The 25982-nt window shown below is 48.5% G+C and overlaps 1 protein-coding gene across 4 annotated transcripts in view; it reads left to right on the top strand.

Annotated features, from left to right (window-relative positions):
* Positions 1-25428, top strand: part of Nacc2 (nucleus accumbens associated 2, BEN and BTB (POZ) domain containing) — a 67277-nt gene extending 41849 nt beyond the window's left edge. For 2 of the 4 annotated variants that reach the window (XM_006498260.1, XM_006498259.1), the window contains exons 4-7: positions 16345-16509; positions 18666-18771; positions 19293-19390; positions 20490-25428. In XM_006498260.1, coding sequence (XP_006498323.1) covers positions 16345-16509; positions 18666-18771; positions 19293-19390; positions 20490-21001 — 881 coding nt within the window. In that variant the 3' untranslated portion in view covers positions 21002-25428. The remainder of the gene's footprint in view (positions 1-16344; positions 16510-18665; positions 18772-19292; positions 19391-20489) is intronic. The other 2 variants (NM_026495.3, NM_001037098.1) reach the window with 1 other exon arrangement.
* Positions 25429-25982: the final 554 nt, after the last annotated feature.

Below are 25982 nucleotides of genomic sequence, written 5' to 3'. Positions count from 1 at the left end.
CTCTGCCTTCCTGCACAACTCCCGACCTCCCTGCAACCACAGCTTTCCTTTCTCTGAGCAGTGAGTCTTGAGATCGGTTATTATTTTTTACCTTAAATGGCTGGTTATCATTTATCCTTCCCCTCTTTGGTAACTTTTGGCATTTGCATGAGTAAAAGCTACTCTCTGAGTCTAAGCAGATACCAGCAGTTCTGGACGTCTATCCACAGTGGAGACTTGCAGTGGAGAGGCAAGCTGATACCCCTTCTTGACCATCTCTCGGCCCCCTCAAGGCCATCTCTTTCCTTCATCTCTTGGCAACCATGGGCCTGTTTTGTGTCGTATAAATGGGAATCCAATGCAGCTGTACCTTTAGAACCTTAGACAGCTGAGGTTCAGTCAAGTAATGTTATTAGTGGTTGAGTTTGTGCCTTTAGAGCCATGCGTATTTGAGGTTCAGTAGTCATGTGGTGTGTGTTAGAGGTTTGTTCTTTTTATGGCTAAGCCAGTCTCCTCCCATTGCAGTTAACTCCTCAGTTTGTGAGTAATGCCCGGTAAATGGCATCATAATTTTGGGCGAGTGGACATCGGCGTGTGTTTGCCCAGGTGTTTCCTCTTATCCTCACTCTCCTTCTGCTGGAAAATTGCTCTCAATGGCTCTCAGAGTTCAGTTAGTGATGAATTCTGAAAAATCAGAAAATTATCTCTAGACTACTTTAAAGCTTCCACCTGGCTGAGCATGGTAGCACATGCGTTTAATCCTAGCACTTGGGGGCAAAGGTAGGAGGAGCTCTGTGAATTTGAGGCTAACCATGTCTATATAGTAAGTTCCACAATAGCCAGGGCTATGTAGAGAGACCCTATCAGTCAGTCAGTCAATCAGTCAATCAACAAATAAATAAGAAAAACAAGAATTATACCTTACTCTTTATAGTCTTTAAGTGTTTTTTTCTATGTGTAGTTGTTGTTGCCTTTGCTTCTGAAGGGTGCTTTTGCTGGGGGTAATAAGCTAGGTTGGTCATACCTGGTTTTGGTGCTGTAGCATGCTGCCCGCTCCTCTCTAGGCTGCTGTCTGCTTCTAGCCTATACTCCAGTACACTGTGCTGCTCCCACAGGCTGTTTGTTTATTTATGAACTATCTAGAGTTTTCTTCTCTAACCTTTAGGTAAGATAACTTATGCGTGTCCCTGAACTCCTTCTGTGGCTCCATCTTGTCCTCTGCAATACCTCCCTCCCTCCGTTGTTTCCAGTGACTGATCCTGCTATCGTAGGCAGTTAAACCCGTGTGTGAGAATGTCAGCATCTTGCCACTCCTGGGTCAGCTCTCAGTAGTTGACTTTTCTTCTTTTTATGGCTCTCCACATCTTTTAATTTATAAGTAGATGCTGGGCATTGTTGGTGCAGAGCACCTGCTGTGTGCTGAGTCTCTTCAGGATTGTCAGTTTCTACACTCAGGTATCCTCCTTGTGGATATTTAAATGTTTTGTCCCACTTTTTGTTGTTATTGAGATAGAGTCTCATTCTAGGTTGCCTGGAACTCACTATGTAGCTCAGGCTGGCTTTGAACTTGTAGCCAATACTTCTGCTCCAGCCTCTAGGTCCTGCCTGACAGAATGAGCCACTGTGCTCAGCTCATCGGTTTTTTCCCTGTGGAGTGACCTACCTGATTTTAATCTGTTTCCCAAAGCCTTTTTTCTCTCTCCTTCTCTCTCTTTCTCTCTCTTGGAGGGGTCTTACCATATAGGCCAGAGCCACCACGGTTTGATGACCCAGCATCTTTTATCAGAGGTCTTGTTTATATGTTTGTTGGTTGGTTGGTTGGTTGTGATGTCTCTTGTAGCTCAGGCTGGCCTCAAACTTTCTTTTTTTTTTTTTTTTTTTTTTTTGTTGGTTTTTTCGAGACAGGGTTTCTCTGTATAGTCCTGGCTGTCCTGGAACTCACTTTGTAGACCAGGCTGGCCTCGAACTCAGAAATCCGCCTGCCTCTGACTCCCAAGTGCTGGGACTAAAGGCGTGCGCCACCACGCCCAGCAGCCTCAAACTTTCTATGCAGACAAGGAGTCAGCCTTCACCTCCTAAGTGCCTAAAGTTGCAGGCATGGGCCACAATCCCAGCTCTTCAGACATGCATGTTATAAATCTTTGCTCTACAAGTCCTCCCTCCCTCCCTCTCTCCTTCCCTCCCTTTCTCCCTCCACCCTCCTCTTCTTTCTCCCACTCTCTCTTTTCTTCTTTGTTTCCAGTGTTGGGAAACAAAGTGTTGGGGGTTCACACATGCTAAGCAAGCACTTTCCCATTGAGGTGGGCCCACAAAATGTAATTTTGATATAAAGTTAGTTAAAATTTCCAAATCACAGCTTTTGCATGCTATTTGAAGAACTCTCTCCCATCTTCTCATGTTTATAAAGAACAAACCCACTTTAATTTGAAGTCACTTTAAACTCACCTAAAAGTTAAGTAGAGTTCAAAGTTCATTTCTGTGGTGATGCTGGAGATAGGTGGCGACTCAGGGTTGTGGGAGTGACAGCTAGCACTGCAGCTCACTTCGCGCTAACAGCCACGGATGCTGCTGCCACTGCCTGCTGATTTATTCTCTTCCGCCAGGTGATGTGATTTATCTACCTTGGTTTTTTATTTTTTAAAGCATTTTCCTACTGCCTTATTCAGCAAAAACAGTCCAGGTTCACTTTACCCTCCCTGAATAAGTTGTTTTTAACTTTCAGTGGAGACCTGTCTATTTTAGTTTTCCTTTCTCCTCCCCTCTTCCTCTTTTCTTTCCTTCCCTTCCCTCTCCCTTCCTCCTTTCTTTCCTTCCTGTAACAAGTGGTGTGTACCACTGACCCATGCTCAAGAGCTGTTTAGGAATGATGATCTCAGAGCTGCGTTTATTTACTGCTGACTAATAATAGTGTTCTGTTGCCAGGCAGTGGTGGTGCACGCCTTTAATCCCAGCACTTGGGAGGCAGAGGCAGGCGGATTTCTGAGTTCGAGGCCAGCCTGGTCTACAAAGTGAGTTCCAGGACAGCCAGGGCTACACAGAGAAACATTGCTCCCCTCCCCCCCCCAATAGTGTTCTATCTATCCGTCCTCTGTCCTCTGTCTCTGTCTCCCGCCTTCCCTCCTTCTCCTGGAACTCATTCAGTAGACCAAGCTGACCTCAAATTTATAGAAATCCACCTGCCTCTGCCTCCTGAGCCCTGGGATTTAAAAGCCAGCAAGTCTGGCCTCCAAGTTATTTCTTTTTTCCCCACCCTTGGAGACTAGGTTTCTCTGTAACCCTGGCTGTCCTAAAATCACTATTTAGACTAGGCTGGCCTTGAATCTAGAGATCCACCTGCCTCCCCATCACATCCCGCTACCTCCACATGCTGGGATTAAAGGCTTTTGCTATCACTGCCTGGCTTCAAGTTTCTTCTTAAAGGTACACTCCTCTGAGTAGCCTGGCCCTAGGTTCTGGAATCTTACTCTCCCTGCCACTTTGGCACTTATTATTAAAAGGGACATCTTACGTGCCACCATGCCAGTGCTCTCTTAGATACCGGATTTCTATAAACTGTAAGATCTTAGTTCAAGCTCTGCTGCCCTGTTGATTTGTTAATCCTGAGCCTGAGCTGGGAGCAGCTTTTTTTTTTTTTCTCTGCCTTGTAAATTGTTCAGATTTTTTATTTCCTCCATCCTTGACCTTGGCCTGACCTTGGACTCATTTTCAATTATTGCTGAGAATCAAGATGCCAAGTGCCTCTCACAAGAGCAACTGGGCATAGATTCAGCCACGGCCACCTGATGTCCCAGTTTTTCTCACCGTGCTCTGAAATCCTTCATTACATTTATTCCTAGAAATCCATTTCTTGTTTTAATTACGTGTTTAAGTTTCTTTCTGTAGTTTTGTGTTGCTCTTGATAATATACAGAAACAAACTGAATGACACGTTTTCTGATTTATTCTAATGGTTTACCTGCAGTGTCTTCTGAGATGTCTATGTATATAATGGGGTTCTCTGCTAACTCATTCCCTCCCTCCCTCCCTCCCTGCTCCTTCTTCCTTCCAACCTGGGGCCTCAGGCATGTTAGGCAAATACTCTATCACTGAGCTATACTCTAACTGATTTGTTTATATATATATATTTATTTATTTATGTTTGTTTGTTTGTCTGTGCAGCCCTAGCTGTCCTGGAATTCTCAGTGGACCAGGCTAGCCTTGAACTCAGAGATCTGCCTGCACCAATGTCTGGGTGCTGGGACTAAAGGCGTGTACCACCACAGTGGGCTTCTTTTCTTTTCTTTTCTTTTCTTTTCTTTTCTTTTCTTTTCTTTTCTTTTTTTAGACAAATATTAAGTTGTATCCTAGACTAGCCTTGAATTTGTGACTCCTCTGATTCAGCCTCCCAGATAAAGTAATTACAGATGTATGACACTCCATCTAGCTTGTTCTCCTCCTCCTCCTCCTCCTCCTCCTCCTCCTCTTCTTCTTCTTCTTCTTCTTCTTCTTCTTCTTCTTCTTCTTCTTCTTCTTCTTCTTCTTCCTCTTCCTCTTCCTCTTCCTCTTCCTCCCCCTCCCCCTCTCCCTCCCCCTCCCCTCCCCCTCCTCCTCCTCCTTCTTTGCAACTGTATAGCTTTGGACACAATGTAGCTGAGGTTGACCTTGAACTGCTGATCGTTCTGCCTCCACCTAAGGTGTGCACCTCACACATGGTTTACTTGGTGATAGAGACAGAGCTCAGGGCTTTGCCCCTGCTAAATAAGCTCTCTACCAAGTGAATGGCAGCTCCAGCCCAGGACTTTATTTCGAAGGTTACCCTTCAAGGTTCTTTTCTTATCTCATGGCTTTAGCTGGGATTTCTTGTGTGCTTTTCATTCCCCAATTCAGGAAAAGCTTTTGATCTCACAGACTTCAGTGCTGTTCTAGGCCTGCTCTGATGTGGTTTTTGTTGTTGTTTTGTTTTTGTTTTATCAAATTAAGAATATTCCCCCCAGCCCCTACCCCCAACCCCCACTCCCGTCTAATGATAGCCACACACCACTTGCATTAGTTAGTTTTCTGTTGCTCTGGTAAACATACGATGACCAAAGGTAGCTTATAGAACAGTTTGTTTGGAGGGAGATTCCATTTTAGCAGAGGTTTGACAGTGGGGCATGGCAGCAGGCCCCTGGGTCCAGAAGCAGAGTTCACATTTTCAACCACAAGCATGAAGAAGCTGAGAGACCAAACTGGAAGTAAGAGAAGGCTATAGACCCTGCAAGCCTGCATCCAGTGATGGAATCCTCCATCAGAACCACCAAATAGCTTCACCAATGGAAGCCCTAAGTGCTTAATACACATGAGCCTGTGGGGAAATTATTCAAATCATCACACTGCTTAATGCTAGGCTGCACTGGGCAAAATGAAGCTGGGTGCGTGTCACCAAGTGGTGGGGTCTCAAGGGACCGCTGTCCTGTGTGTGGCTTCCGTGTGTGAGAATCAGGGCCCAGCAGTATATGAGTTCCCTATTGTGTTTTGTTAATTTTATTTACTTTTTTTTTTGTTGGTCTTTGGTTTTTGAGACGAGGTCTCACTGCTGTCCCTGGCTGTCCTGGAGGAACTTGCTGTGTAAGCCAGGTTGGCCTTGAACTCAGATATCTGCCTTCCCCTGCCCACAAATGCTGAAGTAGCATGTGCCACCATATACCGTGGGATAAAATCACCCTAGCTGAGAGGTAGCATTCTCTGGATCTGGCTTGCTAGTGTCATCTTTCAGAAGGGGCCTCAGGCATGAGAGCTCAGTGGGGTACTTGTGGCTTGCAGATGCTAGAGCCAGGAAGCCAACCTTTGTAGCCAGATCCCCAAAGCTGTGCTGATGGCTCTGCCTTTGTTGTCTCCAGCTCTGGGCTTGAATGAGACATGTCCCAGGGATGTCCCTGGCTCCCCAGGATCCCAGAATGTGGAGTCCAAGCGCAAGGCCTGGATCTGTGCCACAGGCAGGTTGAGTCCAGTGGCCTTGCGCTCATTCATGGCTTGAATGTGAAATGCTCCCCAGGCCGTGTTTTTCAGTGTTTGATGCCCAGGTCTTGAGAGAAGTCGTGGAAATGTAGGCAAGGGGGTGCCTAGCTAGGGACGATAAATCTCAAGGAGCTGGAGAGATGACTGAGCCGTTAAGAGCACAGGGTGTACTTCCAGAAGATCAGAGTTCAGTTCTCAGCACATAGTAGGTCAGTTCTCAGCACATAGTAGGTCACAAGTGTCTGTGCCTCCAGTTCAAAGGGACCTGAATCCCTCTTCTGTCTCTTAAGGATGCTCATACGCATACACTGGTGCACATAAAACACTTGAAAGGAAGAATTCCCAGCCCCTTTCCTTCTCTGTTTCGTGTCTGCCATGGTGAGCCATGCCCTTCCCTCCAGACTGGACTGAGCCCTGTGAACCTGTGAGCTAACAGAGGATTTCTCCCTTCAAAACTCACATCAATTATTTTGTTACAATTTAAATTAACTAACACAGAGTGATCTCTGTGGTCAAATGCCATTTTTTTATTGGTTAATACATTTAATAATTAGCAAATTAATAATTTATTGTTGTTATAGTTTTCCCTTGTTTTTTTTGAGACAGGGTCTCACTATTTAGTTCTGGCTGACCTGAACTTACTACGTAGACCAGGCTGGCCCTGAACTCACAGAAATTCATCTGCCTTTGCCTCCCAAGTGCTGGGATTAAACTCATGTGCCACTGTGCCCAGCTCAGATTTTATCTTACTCAGCTCCTCTGGACCCTTCCCCTGCATAGAATCACTTTTAGCCCAACTGTCTTGTATTAGTGTCTCTTTCTTTCTTTCTTTCTTTCTTTCTTTCTTTCTTTCTTTCTCTCTCTCTCTCTCTCTATCTATCTATCTACTTACTTATTTTCAGTAGTGTATGTGTGGGGAAGTTGTGTGTACCCCATGGCTCATGTAGAGATCAGAAGACAACTTCTTGGTTCTCTCCTGGCAATCAAACTTGGATTGTCTGGTTTGGCATTGGCACCTCTATCCACCTTCTCAAAGGTCCTAGTTGTTTGTTTACTTGTTTTTAAGATAGTATCTCTCCGCATACCTTTGGCTGCTCCGGAGCTTGTTGTGTAGACAGACTAGCCTGAAACTCACGAAGTCCATCTGCCTACTGGGATTAAAGGGATGTACCACTATGCCTGGGTTACTACATTACATATATTTTAGTTTCAGTTTACAAAACCAAAAATTAGGGGCTGGAGAGATGGCTCAATGGTTCAGAGCACTGCCGGCTCTTCTAGAGGACCCAGGTTCAATTCTGTACCCATCTGGTCACGTACAACCCTCAATAATTCCAGTTCCAGGGGATCTAGGCCCGTACATAGTGTCCTGACAAACCACACATACCCACAGAACAACTAAAAACATTAAATCCCACAATAAGTAATATTAATAAAATAAACGCCACCTTGTTAGGCCTGTAAGACGCTTCTTTGGGATGGAGCCCAGTGTTCCCACTCTCCTTTGAGTGCCAGTTAGGGTCCTACATGTTGCCAAGTCATTTTGGTGTGCTCTGTTGTCTTTATTGTCTCCATAAATATTTTCTTAATGTATGACACCCTCCCCTCCTTCTATGGCCCGTGAATTTATGGCATCTGTGTCATTTCCAAGCATAGGCAGAACTGGGCTCATCTTAGCAGACTGAATCCTGTGTGGTCCTGGAGTACATTCAGACTCCCCCTCTCTCCGGAGTCTGTGGAGACATGCTTGGTGCCCTACTTAGTCCCGGATGTGCTAAGAGGAGGTTGCATGGGCCACCTTATAAGCTGTACCAAGGTTTCAAGGCAGAGCTGGGAGTTCTTCCAGATTGGCCTGGTCTTGGGTGGGCACAGAGACAGTGTGTGACTCTTGAATTCCTGCTGCTGTCTTGCTAGCTGTACTGGATGCATGCTAATCTCGGGCTTGTTGTCTTATTATGAAATAAACCCCACTAAGACTGGCAGTATTTCCTTACATTATTTTCTCTTGGTCTGATGTTTGTATGGTACCCAGCTCTCTTCTATGTCCGGTGTACCTGTACTGCCTTTCCTGCCTCTTGTTTTATCTTGTGACAGGGTGGCACTGTGTTTCACGGGCAGGCCTGGAGTGCCTCATATCCTTTCCCCTCTGTCTCCTGGACGCTGGAACCCACAGTGCCTGTCACTACCCCAGCTCCAAGGCTTGTGTTATATTGGCATACGTGGCCCACTCTCAAATAAGCTGCTTTACGGTTTGATCCCTACTGTGCCCTGACCACTGTTACACCTTCCTTTCTTCCTCCTTTTTTTTTTTTTTTTTTTTTTTTTTTTTTGCATTAAACAAGTGTCCTTTCTTCTGAAGGCTTGTAAGTTTTTATGTTGTCCTTCTAAGGCAGTGGTTCTCAAGTCGTGGGTCACAACCCCTTTGTGGAGGTTGAATGGTCCTTTCACAGGGGTCTCCTAAGACCGTCTTACATATTAGATGTTTACATTATAATCCACAACAGTAGCAAAAACACAGTTATAAAGTAGCAACAAAAATAATCTTATGGTTGGGGGTCATCACGACAGGAACTGTATGAGGAAGGTTGAGAACACTGCTCTAAAGACAAATGATTTCAGCATCTGCATTAGGATTTCATAGTCTTTGGGACAGTTACCTGGCACCATGAAGCCTTTCTGCACAGCAGTCTCCCCTTTTCCTCTGCCATGCTGTCTTCTCCCATGCCTGTTGCCCTGTTGCTGCCTTGGTATGTCTCAGTTCTGTGAGCAGTTTACACTCCACCCAGCTTGTTTTAGAAGTTGCTTTCCTGTGTCTCCCTGTGCATTTATCTTTATAGTACCTTCCATTCCCTGGCATTGCCTCTCCGACCTGCCTGGGGCCATCTTCCTCCTTAGGGGCTTGTGTCGGGTCCTGGCACTGGTCTTCAGCCAGCAGCCCTCTTCCCTGTGGCACACCATTGCCACCAATGCAAGGCAGTTGCCACAGCTATGGTTCTCCATGTGTCTTCTATTCTGATTTGTCTTTTTTTTAAATAAATAAATCCTTTTTATTTTTTTTTTTTTATTTTTTAAAGATCTGTTTATTTTATGTATGTGAGTACACTGTTGGCTGTCTTCAGACACACCAAAAGAGGGCATCAGATCCCATTACAGATGGTTGTCAGCCATCATGTGGTTGCTGGGAATTGAACTCAGGACCTCTGGAAGAGCAGTCAGTGCTCTTAACCGCTAAACCATCCCTCCAGCCCTTATCTTTTTTTGTTTGTTTGTTTTTTATTTTTTTGGTTTGTTTTTTCTTTTTTGGGTTTTTGTTTTTGTTTTTGTTTTTTTGGAGACAGGGTTTCTCTGTGTATCCCTGGCTGTCCTGGAACTCACTCTGTAGACCAGGCTGGCCTCGAACTCAGAAATCCAAGTGCTGGGATTAAAGGCATGAGCCACCACTGCCTGGCTTGTTTTGTTTTTTCAAGACAGGGTTTCTTTGTATAGCCTTGGCTGTCCTGGAACTCACTCTGTAGACCAGGCTGGTCTCAAACTCAAAAATCTGCCTGCCTCTGCCTCCCAAGTGCTGGGATTAAAGGCATGCGTCACCACTGCCTGGCTTGTCTTTTTTTTTTTTTTTTTTTTTTTTTTTAGATGAAAATTTCTTATGTGCATGGTGTCTTGCCTCCATGTTTGTCTGTGTACCATGTGTATGCTGTGCCCACAGAGGCCAGAAGAAGACATTAGATATCTCTGGAACTGGAGTTACAGGGGGTTGTGCCCTGCCATATTGGTATGGGGATTGAACCAGTAACCTCCCTGTGAGCAGCCAGTGCTCTTGACCACTGAGCTGTCTCTCCAGCCCTATCTCCTGCACTCTTGTTTTCTTCTTTGTTTTCCTTTGGCCATCTGAGTTGTTTTTTTTAAATTTTTTTTTTTAAGATTTACTTATTTTATGTATGTGAGTACACTGTTGCTCTCTTCAGACACACCAGAAGAGGGCATCAGATCCCATTACAGATGGTTGTGAGCCACCATGTGGTTGCTGGGAATTGAACTCAAGACCTCTGGAAGAGCAGTCAGTGCTCTTAACCGCTGAGCCATCTCTCCAGCCCCATCTGAGTATTTTTAATGAATTATTTTCTAGTTCACAAGTCTTATCTGCTCTGTGGAATTCTTCTCCTCATCGTCCTTCTGAACTCGTGGTTTTAGTTACTGCTGTGTTTTATTTCCTTATTGATTCTGGTTTTCTTTGAGACTCCCAGTTTTGTTTCCCTTCCCTTTCCACACTCACAGCAGATGTACCATGTGTATCTGCTAACGATCAGATCGAATGTCTTTTTGTAAATTGTGCTTTTATCATCTGATCTGTGTCTAATATCTTTGCTGCTGTTTTCTGGTCTTTCCTGGCATAGTTCTCTTGACTGCTGGGTATTACTTGACAACATTTTAGAAGCTCTCCTTGGAACTGCTGCTCAAGCCCTCCCAGGCTGCAGTGAGAGGCCCTGGGTGGGCCAGTGTAAGCTGTTGTGAGCCCCAGCCTCAGCCATGGCTGTTTTGGGTTACAGCTGGAAGCCAGAACTGTCCCGCAGACTCTGACACACACACACACACACACACACACCCGACAAGAACCAGCAAGCTGTGTGTTGGCTCTTGTTTTTGAGTTTTGTCCTGCATGGCTGCTATTTAGTGTTCTACAGAGATACCCAGGGCTGATTTTGGAGTGGTGCTCAGCATGCTGTTCCGAGCCCCATGCCTCTCTCCCGTGCCCACTGTCTTTGGATCTTCCCAACCAGCTTGTCTTCTTGTGTAACAGTTTGCCACATTTTCTTGAATCTGAGATGGATTTGTCCTACATTTTGGCATCTGTGAGATGGGTATGTCCAGGTAACGTTGGTAACATGTCTGACCTCTGTCACACAGAGTCTCACTTGGCAATTGGAGCATCTTGGCTCCCCTTTTTTTTTTTTTTAAAGATTTATTTATTTATTATATGTAAGTACACTGTAGCTGTCTTCAGACACTCCAGAAGAGGGAGTCAGATCTCGTTAGGGATGGTTGTGAGCCACCATGTGGTTGCTGGGATTTGAACTCTGGACCTTCGGAAGAGCAGTTGGGTGTTCTTACCCACTGAGCCATCTCACCAGCCCCTTGGCTCCCTTTTTGAAGGGCTCTGGAAACTGGGAAGGGATGCTGCATCAGGAAGTGCCTATACTGGTAAGGCCCATGTATGTTAGGTCCTTACAAGATGCGAGGCTACTGTCTAGCAGGTCATGCTGAGCCAACACAGAGCCAGCTAAACCATAGGGCCCACCCTCAGCACTGGGTGAAGACGTGGTACCCAGAGGGGGAAAAAAGCAACACTGGGTATCCTTAACCTTTCAAACTAACATTCAGCTGTTGCAGACCCTGGCCATCAGGCAGGTGCCTGAGCCAGGAACTCTTAGAGACCCAGACCTGGATGGTATTGGGCAGGAAGTGTGTGTTTGTTGGGGATAGGAGTGGGGCGCACAGTCTTCTGTGGAAGATCACGCACGTGTGGGCTCCACTTGCCTTGGTGCACAGGTAGTAAGTATCTCACACACCCTGCCTTCTTGCCATCAGTTGCCCGCTCACCTCCCCACCTGTGAGGCCTCTCCTACAGGCTGCCTGCTCTTCATCCCTGTTAACCTGTTACTAAGACCCAAGACCACTGTGTTCAGGTAGTGTCCTTTATGAGAACAATCTTGACTGCCAGACTCCAGTTACTTGGAAACTCCATGAAGCTGGTTTTCCAAGTGGCTCTCATTTTATATTCACCGACGACTACACAAGGATGCTGGGTTCCACCTTCACCAGCACACAGCCTTGTAGCTGCTTCTAGGTCCAGAGACCAGGATAGGACTTCATTGTGGTTTCGATGTGCACTTCTTGACTGAGCAAACACTTTCTCAGTGCAGGTTCTCTTCTGTAAATCCTTGATGTCTGCCCAGTTTTGAAACTGAGGTCTGGTTTTATTTTTAAAGATTTATTTATCTATGAGTATGGGTCTTTTTGTCTGCATGTATGTCTGCACACTAAAAGGGGATATTAGAATTCATGGGATTATGGTTATAGCTGGTTGTGAGCCTCCATGTGGCTGCTGGGAATTGAACTCAGGACCTCTGGAAGAACAGCCAGTGCTCTTAACCGCTGAGCCATTTCTCTAGCCCTCAGGGTTTGTTGTTCTCCCTGTATAGCTCTGACTGTCCTGGAACACTACTCTCTACACTGTGCTAGCCTTGAACTCAGAAATCCACCTACCTCTTCCTACTCAACCAGCTTTTTTTGTTTTTAAGTGTTGAGTTTTGAGAGCATTTTCTTTTTTTGCATCCTGTCTGTAGCCATCCCATTTTGTTACTCTTTCACAGAAGTTTTGGTTTTATTTGTTTCATTCTGAAAGACCTCACATTTCTGCTTCTTTTAAGGATTTGTACTGTGGAAATCATGTCAGAACTCTTAGCCTAACCCAAGAACAGGGTTTTCCTACCTTTCTCTTCTGATTGAGAATGGCCCGGCAAAGGTCTGTGGCTGCTTTGCTGGCTGGCACATGGTCTGTGGGCTCTGTGGTGAGTGGCGACGAGTAGCTTTCCTGACTGTGCCCTGCACTCTTGGTGACTTGGCAGTATAGGTCCAGGGAGTCTTCCATGGTGTGAGTCAGCAGTTTTCTCTCACCGTGGGCGTGGGCTCGGCAATTCCACTCATAGTTAAGACTAAGGTTTATTTTCTGATTCTGAATTGGGGAGGGGGGATACCTCTAGTCTGTGAAGTAGCTAGGCCTCTGTGAAGCTCGAGTGAATCCCAAGGACATTTGTGGAACAGGGTAGGAGAGGCTGGGGGTGAGGAAGCTCCTGCTGGGTACCCTTCTGGGGGCAGATCCTGTGGGAAGAAAACAGGCAATGGGATCCATCCTCCCTTCCATGCCTCCTACTCTCATCTGCCGCCTTTTGGTGCTGGCAAGGGCACCCAGGGCCTTATCCCAAACTAAACATGCTCTACCACTAAACTACACCCAAATTACTTATTTTCTTTGCTGCTGCTGCTGCTTTCTTTTTTTAAACATGGGGCCTCGTGAAGCTGACCTTAAATTTTCTATATAGCTGAGGGTGACCTTGAGTTTCTGATCTTCCTGCCTCTGCCAAGTACTAGGATTACAGGCCTGAGCCACCATGTCCCGCCTCCTCCTCCTTTTAAATGTGCTTATAGTATGCTGTGATATTTTGCAGTCATTTTCAGTGACACTAAGCATCTTCACACTGTTCAGCCGTCACTATTATCCTAACCACGGAGCTTCTTGAGATCTTCCCAAACTGACAAATTCCCTACTCAGTATCTACATTTTTGCTTCTTGGGTCTATGGGGTTTGACACCTGGCTTAGCAGCTTTCCTAGGTGACCATGTTAAGAGCCCTGGAATGCAACCCACAATATCATGTGACCACAAGTATCCAGTTTGCTTCCATGGTGTAACTCAAGGGAGATAGGTCACTGATCCTGAGAGGGGGGTCAGTTGCTGAGTGTCTGGGGGGGGGCTATAACAGAGCTTTCTGCCAGGACTAGGAAGTGACTTCACTTGAGCTGGTGGTTAGTCAGCTCTTCATAGAAATAACTAACCATGCCTCACACGCTCTCACCCTAGGACGCTCAGTCCTAGAAACCAGAGCTTTGTCACCTGGCCTGGGGAATGTGGAAGTGACATTGATACCACTGAGACCAGTCCTGGATGATAGGAGACTGAGACCAGGACACAGGAAACGTCATGTGATCACAGGATCTCCCCTCAGTTCACAGTCCTCTTGGGGAGGAGGGGGGACGGCTCAGGGACAGACAGACTTCCAGCATACATGGAACCAGGTACCGACCCTGACACTGGCAAGACCCACTGAGGTCCACCGTGGGCGGGGATGAGTGTCCAGTCTCCTCTGGGAGTGATTTTCTGGAGTTCGATATCACACCACCTTGTAGCCTGAGTGGTGACTGAAGCCACTTAGGCCTGTGATGTGGAGATTTGGGGAAGGGGCAGGGCACACAAAGGAGCTCAGAGCACCTTTGCAGATGAGCTAAGACTCAGATTGGTGTATTTTTAGCGGCGGTAGCATCCAGCACTTGGCAGGGCAGAAATAGAAGAGGTTTTTTGGGGCTCTGGGCTGACAGTCTCTGGCTCTTGGGGAGCCAGGCTGGGGAGGGGTGTGCATGTGGAGCACAAACAACTTCTGCTGTTGAGAAAAACATCTCAAGAGAGCGCTGGCTGCGGATGGAGAATTATTTCTGTTGGTGAACACTCTTTATGTAAATGCCACGGCACGGCGCACAGCGTTGGCGCTGCTCGTTTGCATGTGTAATCACAGCAGGCGGGGCGAGGGGGGGTGGATAATTATGTTTTAAAATACCATCCGGATTGTTTGATGTGTTCCCTCAGTCTCTGGGTAATTCCGGGCTGTAAAGATTCTTCATTGCTCTGTTGGATGGGAAATGCCACCTGGCTAGTCTGACCACCATTTGGTCCCAGGGGTTTTGCATCTCAGCATCTCAGTATCTCAGCAGCTTCCATTTTCTAGCTTCTGTCCTCAGTGAATGTCTAGCAACACTCTAGACTTCCACATAACACTGGCAGAGTTGTGCTTATTTTGGCCTGCATCAAAAAGTAGTGGGCCTGGGCACCCTGCTCTGACTCTAGACACTGGGGCAGAGCTGAGCTAAAGATGGGCTCTCCACCCCATCTTCTGGGCTGACACCCCTCCTGTATTCTCACAGTGAATTCTCCTGTAGTGGATCACGGTGTCTTAGGGTATGGGTGGTCATTTCAGAACCCAGGTATTGGTCCTTGGGGATGGGCACTCCAACATCTCCCTTGGGGCAGGGTGTCAAGATGACTTGCAGGTCCTTTCTGTGCAGGGCATTCCCTTGTCTCCTGCCCTTAAGGGGCCCCTGCACCACAGCCCCCTGCTGAGAAGGGTTGAGAGTTCCTAGTGTGTGGTCATTTGAGAAGGGGCCTAAAGCTACCCTGCTGTAGCAACCAGATGCACCTGTGTCTGATCTTGGCGCTGTCTCGGGCAAGATCTAAGTCTGAGAAACCTGCCTTGAGCGGGCCAGGCTCATGTGAGCCAACAGGTTCTAGCTGTCCTAAGGCCAAGTCCTACCTGCGCCGCACAGACACATACAGAAACACAGGCCCAGATACAACCATAGACATGACACATACAGTCACATATACACTCAGACATTCAGATACACAAACACACATGTATAAACATACATGGTATACACACAAATGTGTTACTCCAGTCTCTGTGGCCTGTGGGAGCATGGACCAAGGACTACCTGAAAGCCTAGCCCAGCTGCAAGGCCTCCTGGGAAAAGAGGCTGGAGAGGCAGTGGAAGAATGGAGGGACCAAGGCAAGACTGTGCAAGATTGGTTAGCACCACAGGTCCTCCTTGGTCTTGTAGCACATAGGGTGCCCAGTCCATAGTCCTTATTAAGGAGTCTTGGCCCAGGCCCTCTGTGACTAGTAGAGACTTCATCTTGCCTGTTGGCTATTGATGCTGGCTAGCTGGCATCCGGCACTCTGTGAAGCACACTCAGCCATGACTGCCTCTGTGGGCAGGTGTCACTGATACAGCCTCAGAGCTACGGGTGCAGAGGAGCTCTCAGGCCCGACTGCCTGTTCTAGAAGTGGTTTGCCAGAACATTTCCAGACAACAGGGATGCCAGACTGCCTGGCTTTACTCCTGACAAATATTTAAGAGCACTTTCTGTGCCCGGCCAAAACAGTCCTAGGGGACATATCCTGGAATGTGCTAAGACCCCTATCCCCTCATCTGCTAACTAGAACTGTACATATCTGGTTACCTCTTGCATGAAGCCCCTTGGAGGAGAGCCGGGTCCCTACTTGGGGCCCTGTTCTGTCTCACTGGCTGTCTCCTTCCATGAGTTTTCCTGACAGCAGAGCTGGCAGCTTCACACTCTGAAAGGTGCAAGCTGCCGAGTTTAAGCTCCATCTGCAGCCTCGAGGTCTCTGGTCAGGCTGTCCTATATCCTGATTCCAGCACGTACCCTCTGGCCTCCCCTTCAGTGCTTGCCTTCCCACCTAACCTATAACCTGTTGTCTTGACACCTCTGGGAAACACCACTCACCCTGAGCAGCCTGTTGCCAGGCGCAGGCAGGCATTCTTCATAGCCATTTTCTCATTCATGCTATCAGGCATCTTTGCAGAACAGTGCTGGATGTGGAGTTGGACACACTGCGTGTATAGTGTGGAAGGCTGGTGCCGTGGTCCAGGCTGATAGGGAAAGCTTCTAACCTGGGCCTTGGGGAATGTAGTGGACAGGCACAGAACAGCCCCGGTTCACCCACAGACTCCAACCTAATTGGGTTAGTTTTTTGCCTTAGTGCAAGAGAAACCAGAGCCAGTGCCCCTGGAGAGCCGCTCCTGTGTCCTCATCCGTCGAGACCTGGTGGCACTTCCTGCCAGCCTCATCAGCCAGATTGGGTACCGCTGCCACCCAAAGCTCTACTCAGAGGGAGATCCTGGAGAGAAACTGGAGCTTGTAGCAGGTGAGGTGGCCCCACCCATCACTGTATGCAAATGTCCTACCCTATTTTTCAGACCTATAAACAATACACTCATCACCAATCAGTCAAAAAGAAAGAAAAAAAGAACATCTTAAATTTCTTCTAATTTCCTTTTAGAAGAATGTGTCATTAAGAGGAGTTATTCAATTGAATTAATTTAGCATTTTAATTGAGTCCCCTGAGCTGGCCAGGCTTCTGATTGGCAGGGGCTATATCCATGATGCATTTTAATTTAGGTCACAGATAGAACCAAGTCACACAGTTACCAGTGTCTCTCCTGCCCCAGTGTTCGGTCACAGTGTCTGAATAGTAGTTCACAGTGCAGAGTGGAGTCCAGAAGCGCTTGGGGCCAGCGCCTTTTCAGAAACACCATCCCTTTAGTGTTGGGATGCTTTCATTTTGTAAGGCAGTATTCAGCAAGATCCAAGTAGGGGGTGTCCACAGTTTCCTTTAATTGCCTGTATGAGAGAAGTCTCTCTATATAGCCCTGGATTTCCTGGAACTTGATATGTAGACCAGGCTGGCCTCTAACTCACAGAGATCCCCTTGTCTCTGACTCCTGTGATTGGATTAAAGGTATGAGCCACCGTGTCGTGTCTGGATTTTAATTGCTCATTTTGTTTGCTTGGGAAGCCCCAAGCAAACTGGACTGGTTCCTCAGCTCTGCACCTTAGCTCTGCCTACCTGAGCCACCCTCTCCTGCTTCTTTCTGGATACCCCTACTGGCACATCCTGGGTAGCATCTTGAGGTCCACTCTCTTAACAGAACAGAAACTCCAGACTCTGTCCAGTTGTCCCCCTCTCCTGGAAACCAGTGCCTCAGAGACTCCATTACTGACCAGCTCTCCGGTAGGCAGCGGGAGTTTAGCTTCCAGGGTAGGATGGAGTAGGGCTGCTCCATCCAAGTCTTAGAGCAGAACAGAATCTCTGGAAGCTGCTAGCGACAGTCCCTCAGACTGCTGTGATGCCTTTTAAGAGGGTAGAAGTGTTCCTCAGGCAAGAGCAGGCTCCTGTCTTCACCTAGTCTCTTCCTTTTGCTAAAACCTAATAGACAGGACTGATGGAAAGATCCAAGAACCAGGTGTGCATATGTGCATACCTGTAACCGAGTGCCTGGGAGACTGCGGCAGGGGAATTAAGAACTGAAGGCAAGCTTAGACTCTATAGTAAGAGCTCGTCTTAAAACAAAAAGGCTTAGCCCATGCTCTGTCAGAATAAGATAAGCAACCAAGCGGTAGGGCCCACGCCTTTAATTCCAGCACTCAGGAAGCAAAGGTAGAGCATCAATTTCTGAGTTTGAAGCCAGCCTGACCTACAGAGCTAGTCCATGATGACCAGGGCTACACAGAGGAAACTGTCTTGAAAAACAGAAAAAATCGGATGAAGGAGACTCACATAAGTGGGAACACACAGCCAGAGCCGCAGTCTAGTGCACCTCTCACTGTTTTCGCCTGTGCTTCCCTCCAGTCAAGTGATAGGCTCTTCCCGTGTGACTACACCCTGTAAACAGGGGCCTCCCGGATCCAGCTGCTCTCGTCTCCATAGGCTCTGTCCTCTGCTCATCCACACTATACAGGGGCTTCTGGGACACTGTCAACTCTCTGCGGGGTCTGTGGCTGAGAATGGCTTCTCTGTTCACACGTGCACTAGAGCTTCCTTGAACACATGAGGTAGAGAGGCCAGTGCTGGGCCAGCAGAAGCCTCAGCTGGATTCTCCAGACTGCTGTTCATCTCTCCCAACTTCTGCCCATGGTTCTTTGGTGTCTGGGAAAGGACAAGGTGGGAAGCCAAAGCCAAAGCCAACGCTAACTCCAGAAAGTTCCTGAGGCGGTGGCAAGGGCTGAAGTTCTCTAATCCTGCCCACAGGCCTTATCACAGTAAAGGAAGCTCAGGGGTTAAATGAAACTGAAGGTATAGGGTTTGCCACACCTTTCCCAAACCCTGGTGGCTTTCAGTTGAGTATGGGAGTATGACAGGAAAAGGTGTGGCCTTGGCATCCTCCAGCCCTGGTGTCTTGGGTGAGAGCTGAGATTGTTTTTGTCCTAGAGACCTCACCACCCCTCCCCCCTTAGAGGGCATGAGCCCTGGCTTAGTTTATCAGACTAAAGACCTCACACATTGATGTCTGCTGGCTTTAGGCTCCGGGGTCTACATCACACGTGGCCAGCTCATGAACTGCCACCTGTGTGCAGGGGTGAAGCACAAGGTCCTGCTGCGGAGGCTCCTGGCCACCTTCTTTGACAGGTAGGTGTTTAGGGGGCTGCAGAAGCTTCTAGAGTTTTCCGGTAGCTGTGAGCTGCCTTGGTCATGAACGGTTTGAGCTTTTATAGCCTTCTGCTTTTTCCTAATACAGATGTGGGCGTCTGATATGGAGATGCCCTAGAGAGGCTCTGGAAAGATCCTTGTATATTAGGGCCCAGTCTGGTGAAATACTGGCTGTGTACCCCTCCCCAAAGGAAGTGAAAAGCTCTATGTACACTACCATGTGCATGAGTCAAAAGAGCCCCTTCCCTAAGGCAAAACAAGCCACTCAGGGGGCTCAGGATTTCCCATGGATAATGCCTGGGACAGTCAGCTTCCTAGTCTTGTCACTCAGGCTGCCCACTCACTGGGAGTTCTGTCCCTTAGAGTGTACATGACACAGGAGACACACATACTTTTTCAGGGGACACATGGGTGGGTGTGCGACACATGAGCTCTTTCACCTGGTATGTGAACGGGAAGCTCTGGACCAACTCTGCCTCCTTTCCTTATCCCTCCTCCAGGAACACACTGGCCAACAGCTGTGGCACTGGCATTCGCTCCTCCACCAGTGATCCGAGCCGAAAGCCACTGGACAGCCGAGTCCTGAACGCTGTGAAACGTGAGTGGGCAGTGAATGATCACTCCCGTAGGGTAGGTCTGGGAGACTCTAGGAATCAATCCATCTGGACTTGAGATCTCAACCGAGGCAGGCTAAGGCCCCAGGGTCATTCTGGGCCATCGGCTCCTGTCCTGCATGCTTGCTTTGGCCTATAGCACCGGGACCAGGAGAGAGAAAAGAGCAGCAAGTAGAACTCGTCTCGAGGTGTTAACGTCCTTGGTAGGTTTCCAAGTGTGATGAATTCAGCTGCGAAACTATTTTAATATGTGAAATAGATCTAATTTTCCTTTTTGAACAAAACCCCTTATTTACATGTTGAGGTTATTTTGAGCCTTTGCCATCTGTTCGGCCGGCTTCTGCCTCCCGCTCCTGCGTGGTGGGGCGGAGCCCAGTCCATCTCTGTGGCAAGCCACCGCCCAGCCCTGTAGCGGCAGATGCAGAAGAAGCTGTACTACCCAGCACACACAGAGACTGGCCCTGAGCACAGCTGCCTGGGGCCACTGGCCCAAGAAATGTCTTATCTTCTTTCTTAGAAATTCCCTTTGTGAGACTAATTCTACTTTATAGAAGAGGATAATTACAGTCCTGAGGAATGAAGTGACCCAGAGACACTGGAAGGTGGTGAAGCTGGGCTTTGAGGAACCTGTTCCTGGTTGATGCTTGTGGGGACCTTGGTCTCCAGCTCCTTAGGAAACAGAAGCGTTTGTTTTGTTACATTGAGGCGGACACCCACACTCCTTTTTGTCTGCTGTGTCTGAAACTAGGGATGGTGTTGACGAGCCAACTGATCATATGGAAGGGAGCTGACCTGTCTCATTTTTCAGGGGGAGGTGGGAAGGTTAGACACAGGTGCAAACCTGGTGGGCACCCAAGCCGACTTACCTTACTGTTATAGACATGTCCTAAAGAGTCATATATGGGCTTCCTGGGTGGAGGAAAGAAAAAGTGACTTCTGGATTGACAGCTCAGATCAGGGGACCCCAGTGGGGATCAAGCTTGCAGACACTCCAGCCCTGGGCACCTTACTTCTGTGGACACTTAGGCAGCAGTGGGCAGGGAGAGGCTGCTCTGACTCCTCTTGCTTCTCTCTCCCATGCAGTGTACTGTCAGAACTTTGCCCCCAGCTTCAAAGAGAGCGAGATGAACGTGATTGCCGCAGACATGTGTACCAATGCTCGCCGTGTCCGTAAGCGCTGGCTGCCCAAGATCAAGTCCATGCTTCCAGAGGGTGTGGAGATGTACCGTAGCGTCATGGGTGCGTCGGCCGCCAGCCTGCCTCTGGACCCCGAGTTCCCATCTGCGGCTCCACAGGTGTTTGAGCAGCGCATCTATGCTGAGCGACGAAGTGATGCAGCCACCATCGTGGCTCTGAGAACTGATGCGGTGAATGTCGATCTGAGCACTTCAGCCAACCCTGCCTTTGAGGCTAATGAGGAGGTGGATGGGGGTGGCTCTGTTATCCAGGAGGTGGCTGCCCCAGAGCAGCTGCCCGCTGATGGCCAGAGCTCCCCTCAGGCCTTTGAGCAGGGCAACACCAGCTCCAGTAGGCCTCAGACACCAGTGGCCACAGCAACAAGAAGGCCAGAGGGCACCTATGCAGGGACCTTGTAAGTGGCCGGCAAGGCCAGCTCACAGGAACCCAGTACTAAAGCTGCTTGCATGCGTTACTAATACAAACAAATGTGATCAAGCCACTTACCTACTGAACTGCTACTGCTGCCTGACAAAAATGTGATTTTTATTCTGCCTGTATTTAAAATGGATGAAGGAAACAAATGCATTCATTATACTGTAAACATTTAGGCCGCTGGCCACTCTCTGGGACAAAGGTCCCAGGGCAACTTTTTGATATTCCCCAGCTCAGTCTCCCGTGGTAGTGTTCTCTCTCCCTTCTTGGGGAGACAGAAGAGGGCACCGGGTCCCTGATGTCCTGCCCTGACCCTGCCTCATCCACCCTTCTTATTCCCCTGCTCTGAAAGCAGAAGCTGGGGCAGCAGTGGCCTGGGGCTGGAGGGGCAGACACGACACTCCATTCTTAACCATAAGGACCCCACTGGGACAGTGGGGGGAATGCTGGGCCCCCAGAGGCCAGACTTCTCTTGTTTTCATTCCTCCGAAGAAGCTGCCTGCGTGCATGTATGTATGCGTGTGTGTGTGTGTGTGTGTGCGTGTGTGTGTGTGTGTGTGTGTGTGTGTGTGTGTGTGTGTGTGCATGTGTGTGTATGAGTATGTACGCACACACACATGAGTGAGAGAGACAGAGAGAGAGAAAGAGAAAGAGGGGGGGCAGGAAGACCAGTGATGGCCCTGCAGTAGCTGTGGCTGGTCATCTGGGGGTGGGGGAAAGATGAGGTGTTCCCCCCTCCATACCTGTGTCCTCACTCTGCTCCACCCAGACCCCCAGCGGCTGGCCTGCTGATCCCCCCAGGGTCTCTCTGCCCCTGGCCATGGCTGTCCTCACCACCCTCTGCCTCTCCAGCCACTCTGGGATTTTGCTTGTTTGCTGTTTTTGTTTAGTTCAGATCTATTTTGTTTGTGGTTTGGAAACTTTCAGACCGAACAGAGAAAAAAAAAAAAAAAAAAAGAAAAAAAAAAAGCGAGAGACTAGTGTCCCTGTTCCCAGCCTGCTGTGGATTTGGGTGAATACATGTCCATAACCCCCATCTTGGCCTCCCATTGGAGGCAGAGGGGCCCAGGAAAGTATAGCTATCTGTGTACAGCCAAGCTAGGCCCCTGTGGACCTGGCCAGCAGGACACTGCTGCCTGGGGTGGGCTTAGCGCTCACTGTGGGTGCCCGTGTAGTGGAAGGCACAGGCCCTACAGGCCTGGGCCAGGGCAGTTGGCAGGTGTGGATCAACCTCACTGGGGACCAGAAACTTAGACTATCACGAGGACGGCACCTGTGGGGGCCGTGGAGGACTGCTGGTGGGTGAGAAGCTGGCGGTTTATCATTTTAAAGTGTGGGATATGCTCCCGAGGCTACTTTCCCAAGTGTCTCCTCTTGGACTCTTGTCTGAGGACTGCCTGCCCACCTGCAAAACCTAGCAGCTGCTGAGGTGCCCAAGGACACCGACTATAACAAACTTGAAAGGTCTCGTCCCTATCCCTCTATGCATCTTGAGTTTGCTGCCCTATGAACCCCCCACTGTGTGCCCACAGTCAGAGCAGTCTTTTCCCCATTGGAGGGTAGGAGGCCTGAGGTGCAGTTTAGACTCCCTCTGTGTCACAGCCTCCTTTTTGCAGGCAATTCCCTGTCTTGGGGGCCTCACAGGGAGACCCCATACTGTGCTGACTATACACGTCAATTCATGTATAGTCCTATCTTCCCCCTCCCCTCTTTTGGAAGACCTGTGGTGTGGAGAGGGAAAGGGGCATCATGGCAGGCACTGTGGGAACTGAGCTGAGCCCCTCCCCCTGCTCCTTGGTAACCCAAGGCCTGCATTCCTAGGGCCGGTTCAGAGGCTAGCTAATATCCAGCTCAGGAACTAGCTGCCCAGAGATGGACCTCTCACCTCTCCCATTTCCATCTTACTCCTAGGTAGGTTGGAGCCCCAGCCAGCCCTTTAGTGACTTGGACCAAACCCTCCTGGTGCTGGGTGAAGACCATAGAACTGTAGAGGGTACGGCAGGATTGGGGGCAGGGCTGTGCCCTTCCGCTCTGGAATATCCCTTCATCTGCTTCCTCCACCCAAATTTGCACTTTAATTTGACCATCCTTGGGGACCTTTGGGAGACAAACCCACCTATTTTGGTTGGTGGTAGAAGGGCTCTTTCTCATCCCTCCACTCCAAGATGAGCATGGTCCCACCCTGGGCCAGCATAGGGAGGGTGCCGCTGGCCATTAGAGGAACAGTGGCCGCACAGAATGCCTGACCACTGCTCGGGCTAGCACAATGTCCTCAACCTCTGTCCCTTAGTGTTTATAATTGCCATCTGTTTTGTTCTGGGTAAGGAAGGCAAGAGCTATAGGTAAAACTTCAATAATATTAAATGTGAATGGATTCTGAGCTCTCCCTGTGCCCCGGGTGGGCCAGACAGAGCGTTTTGCACTAATGTGTCCCATTGTGGACGTTGTGGGGATCGTTTGCAGACATGCATGGCCAATGACTGTACCTGCTTAGGGGAGGGGCACTCCCTCTGCATCCTGAATGTACTGCGAGGCAGGCGGGTGGCAGGCCTGGGCTCCGAGGGGCCTTCCAGAGTGCCTTAGCATCTTTTGATTATTTTTTTCAAGGAAAACCAATTTAAAAAACCAGACTCCCTCCTTTGTTTACAAGATGACTAATTCCAGAATCGGGGCTGTCTTGTCCTGTCACGTGACCCTGACTTGTCCAGACCCTATAGGTGAGAGCCTCTCAGCATTTGTCAGATGTCTACACCTCTGTTCCTAGCTTGACTACTAGCAATATGCACATACTATGTAGAGTCTATTGTAGAAACTATTGCTACATCAGCATCTTTGCCAGGACGACAGTCGGGACTGGATAGGGTTGGAGCTACTGGGACAGAGCTGGATCCAGCCATGAGTCTTATGTCCTCCCAGAGCAGACAATAGTCCCTGAGGCAGCTGGGACGAATACAGCAGGTCTGGGGCAAGGGACCAGAGACAGGGCTGATAGTGTGAGCTTGGAGGTGCTGCCTGTCTGCCCGGCTGTCTCAGTACTTGAATTCTGTATTGTTTTCTATACCAGTTGCTTCAGCTAACATCTGATTTGGTGTCTTACTTTGCCCTTGGATGTAGATGCAGCCAGTGATGTATGAAAGGCAATTGAGGAGAGACTCTGAGGGGTCCTTTGTGGTGTGACTGCAGGTGTGGGCCTCGAAGAAAACTAGATGTGTGGTGTTTGTTTAGAACCTAAAGGAAGGCAGAAAGGGGCTGTGAGAGCTGGCAAGCTGACAGGGCCAGTCCCCTCCAAGGGACTGTGGGGTGCCTGCTGCTACCTGCTTCAACAGCAGGACCTTCCCAAGCCCAGTGCATGTTGTGCTCTGCCCCACTGTCCTCTGCTTGGGTTCCCTAAAGATGGTGATTCTTAGCTGACTTGGGGAAGAGCAGGTGGCCTATCAACCAGCTGAAAACTCGAAAGACCCTGTTAGAACCTGCTTGCCGCAGATCCCAGATGGGAATGGCGACAAGCACATGATCTGTCAGCTTTACGCACTTCACTTCGTGGAAAGGTGCTGCTGCTGGGTGGTTCTGCATGTCAGGCAGCTCAGCCTATGCTGCTAGAAGAAGGGCTCAGTACAAAGTGTTTCAAAAGTGGCAAAGGTGTTTGCTTTGTTTGTTTTGTTTTCCTAGAAAGGAAAAGGATGCAGGATCTAAAACCTTCTGATTGAATAGCCTCTGCTTGTGTCCCATTGGTCCCCTCACTGCAAGCTCGATTGTGATTTTTATGTCAAAGGAAGCCAAAATTTGCAATACTATTTTTAGCAGACAAAAAGATAACTCGGTATAAAATGTATAAATATTTTTGACTTGAACATTTTGGGTGTCTCTGGGTGCAAGAAGAACATTAATCCCTTCAGGGGGATGTTTGGAGAACAGGACCGGAGGAAGGGGGTTGTTTTGAAGGCACTGTCCAGGGGTTAAAGTAGCATCATAATTCATGACTGTTAGGAATTAAGTTAATAAAGTCAGTGCTCCCCTACCTCTAAGGAGGCCTTCACAGAACCACTGAGCTAGAGCAGACACCACATCTTGGCTTTCTTTTTAGGGAGGAGGAGGCTTTGGTTTTTGGTTTCTTTTGGTTTCCTTTTGTTTTGTCCCTCCAGCATCCTCCTCTCTCTGTGCTGTGACCCCCGTAGTGACAAGACTGTTACTTTGTAGCCATGGCTGAAAACATTGTATCTATAACAACAACAAAAAATAAAACAAACAAACACAGCTATGTCCGCAAGCCGACCAGGGAAACCCTAGAGCTTTGAGCCTGTGCTCAGAGCTGTTTCAGAAGTGGAAATCCATGACAAAAGGATGTTCTCGTTAACTGTAAGGCGCTTTGTAAAGTTCACATTTACAGAATAATAAAGTCAATTCAAACCCAGCTTTCCTGACCTTTGCTTGACCAGTGGGAATGGGGACACAGTATTGGAGAGAAGTTGGGAAGAGATTTAGCTGTGGAAGAACATGGGGCTGCCTGTCCCCAAAAAGTCGCTATTTGAGAGAGATATGAGGGTGCCACTGCCTAGACTGAGTAATGGTTTTATTCAATGTATTGTCTACAAAATGGCTCTTCCTCTTCATCTGGCCCACCTGCCCTCCCTCCTTTGGATGTGTGGCTCCCTATGTCCCCTCCCCTTGGCCAGGCCTGCCCCCAAGTGGGCAGAGGGACAATTGCATGTGGGTGGAGCTTATCTGGGCTGCACTGGGGTTCTGGGTTTAGGCCTGGCAGCTGTTCTTCCCTTGCCGTGGGTGAGCAGGCTTTAACATGAGTCTCGGAAGAGGGTCCTGGAAGCAGCCTCTGGGGTCTTACCCTGAACCCTGACTCTGTACGTCCCATTACTAAAGATGACTCCCTTCTGAACCTTATTGCTCATGCTTTTGCAGCCCGTGAGGGGTTTCCCCAGGGCCACTTTTGGTTACCTGATGGGATCCCAA

This window comes from Mus musculus, chromosome 2 (assembly GCF_000001635.26).
Source record: "Mus musculus strain C57BL/6J chromosome 2, GRCm38.p6 C57BL/6J".
Lineage (NCBI taxonomy): Eukaryota > Metazoa > Chordata > Mammalia > Rodentia > Muridae > Mus > Mus musculus.
The sequence above is the reverse complement of the archived record's forward strand: the minus strand, read 5'-3'. Positions and strand labels throughout refer to the sequence as shown.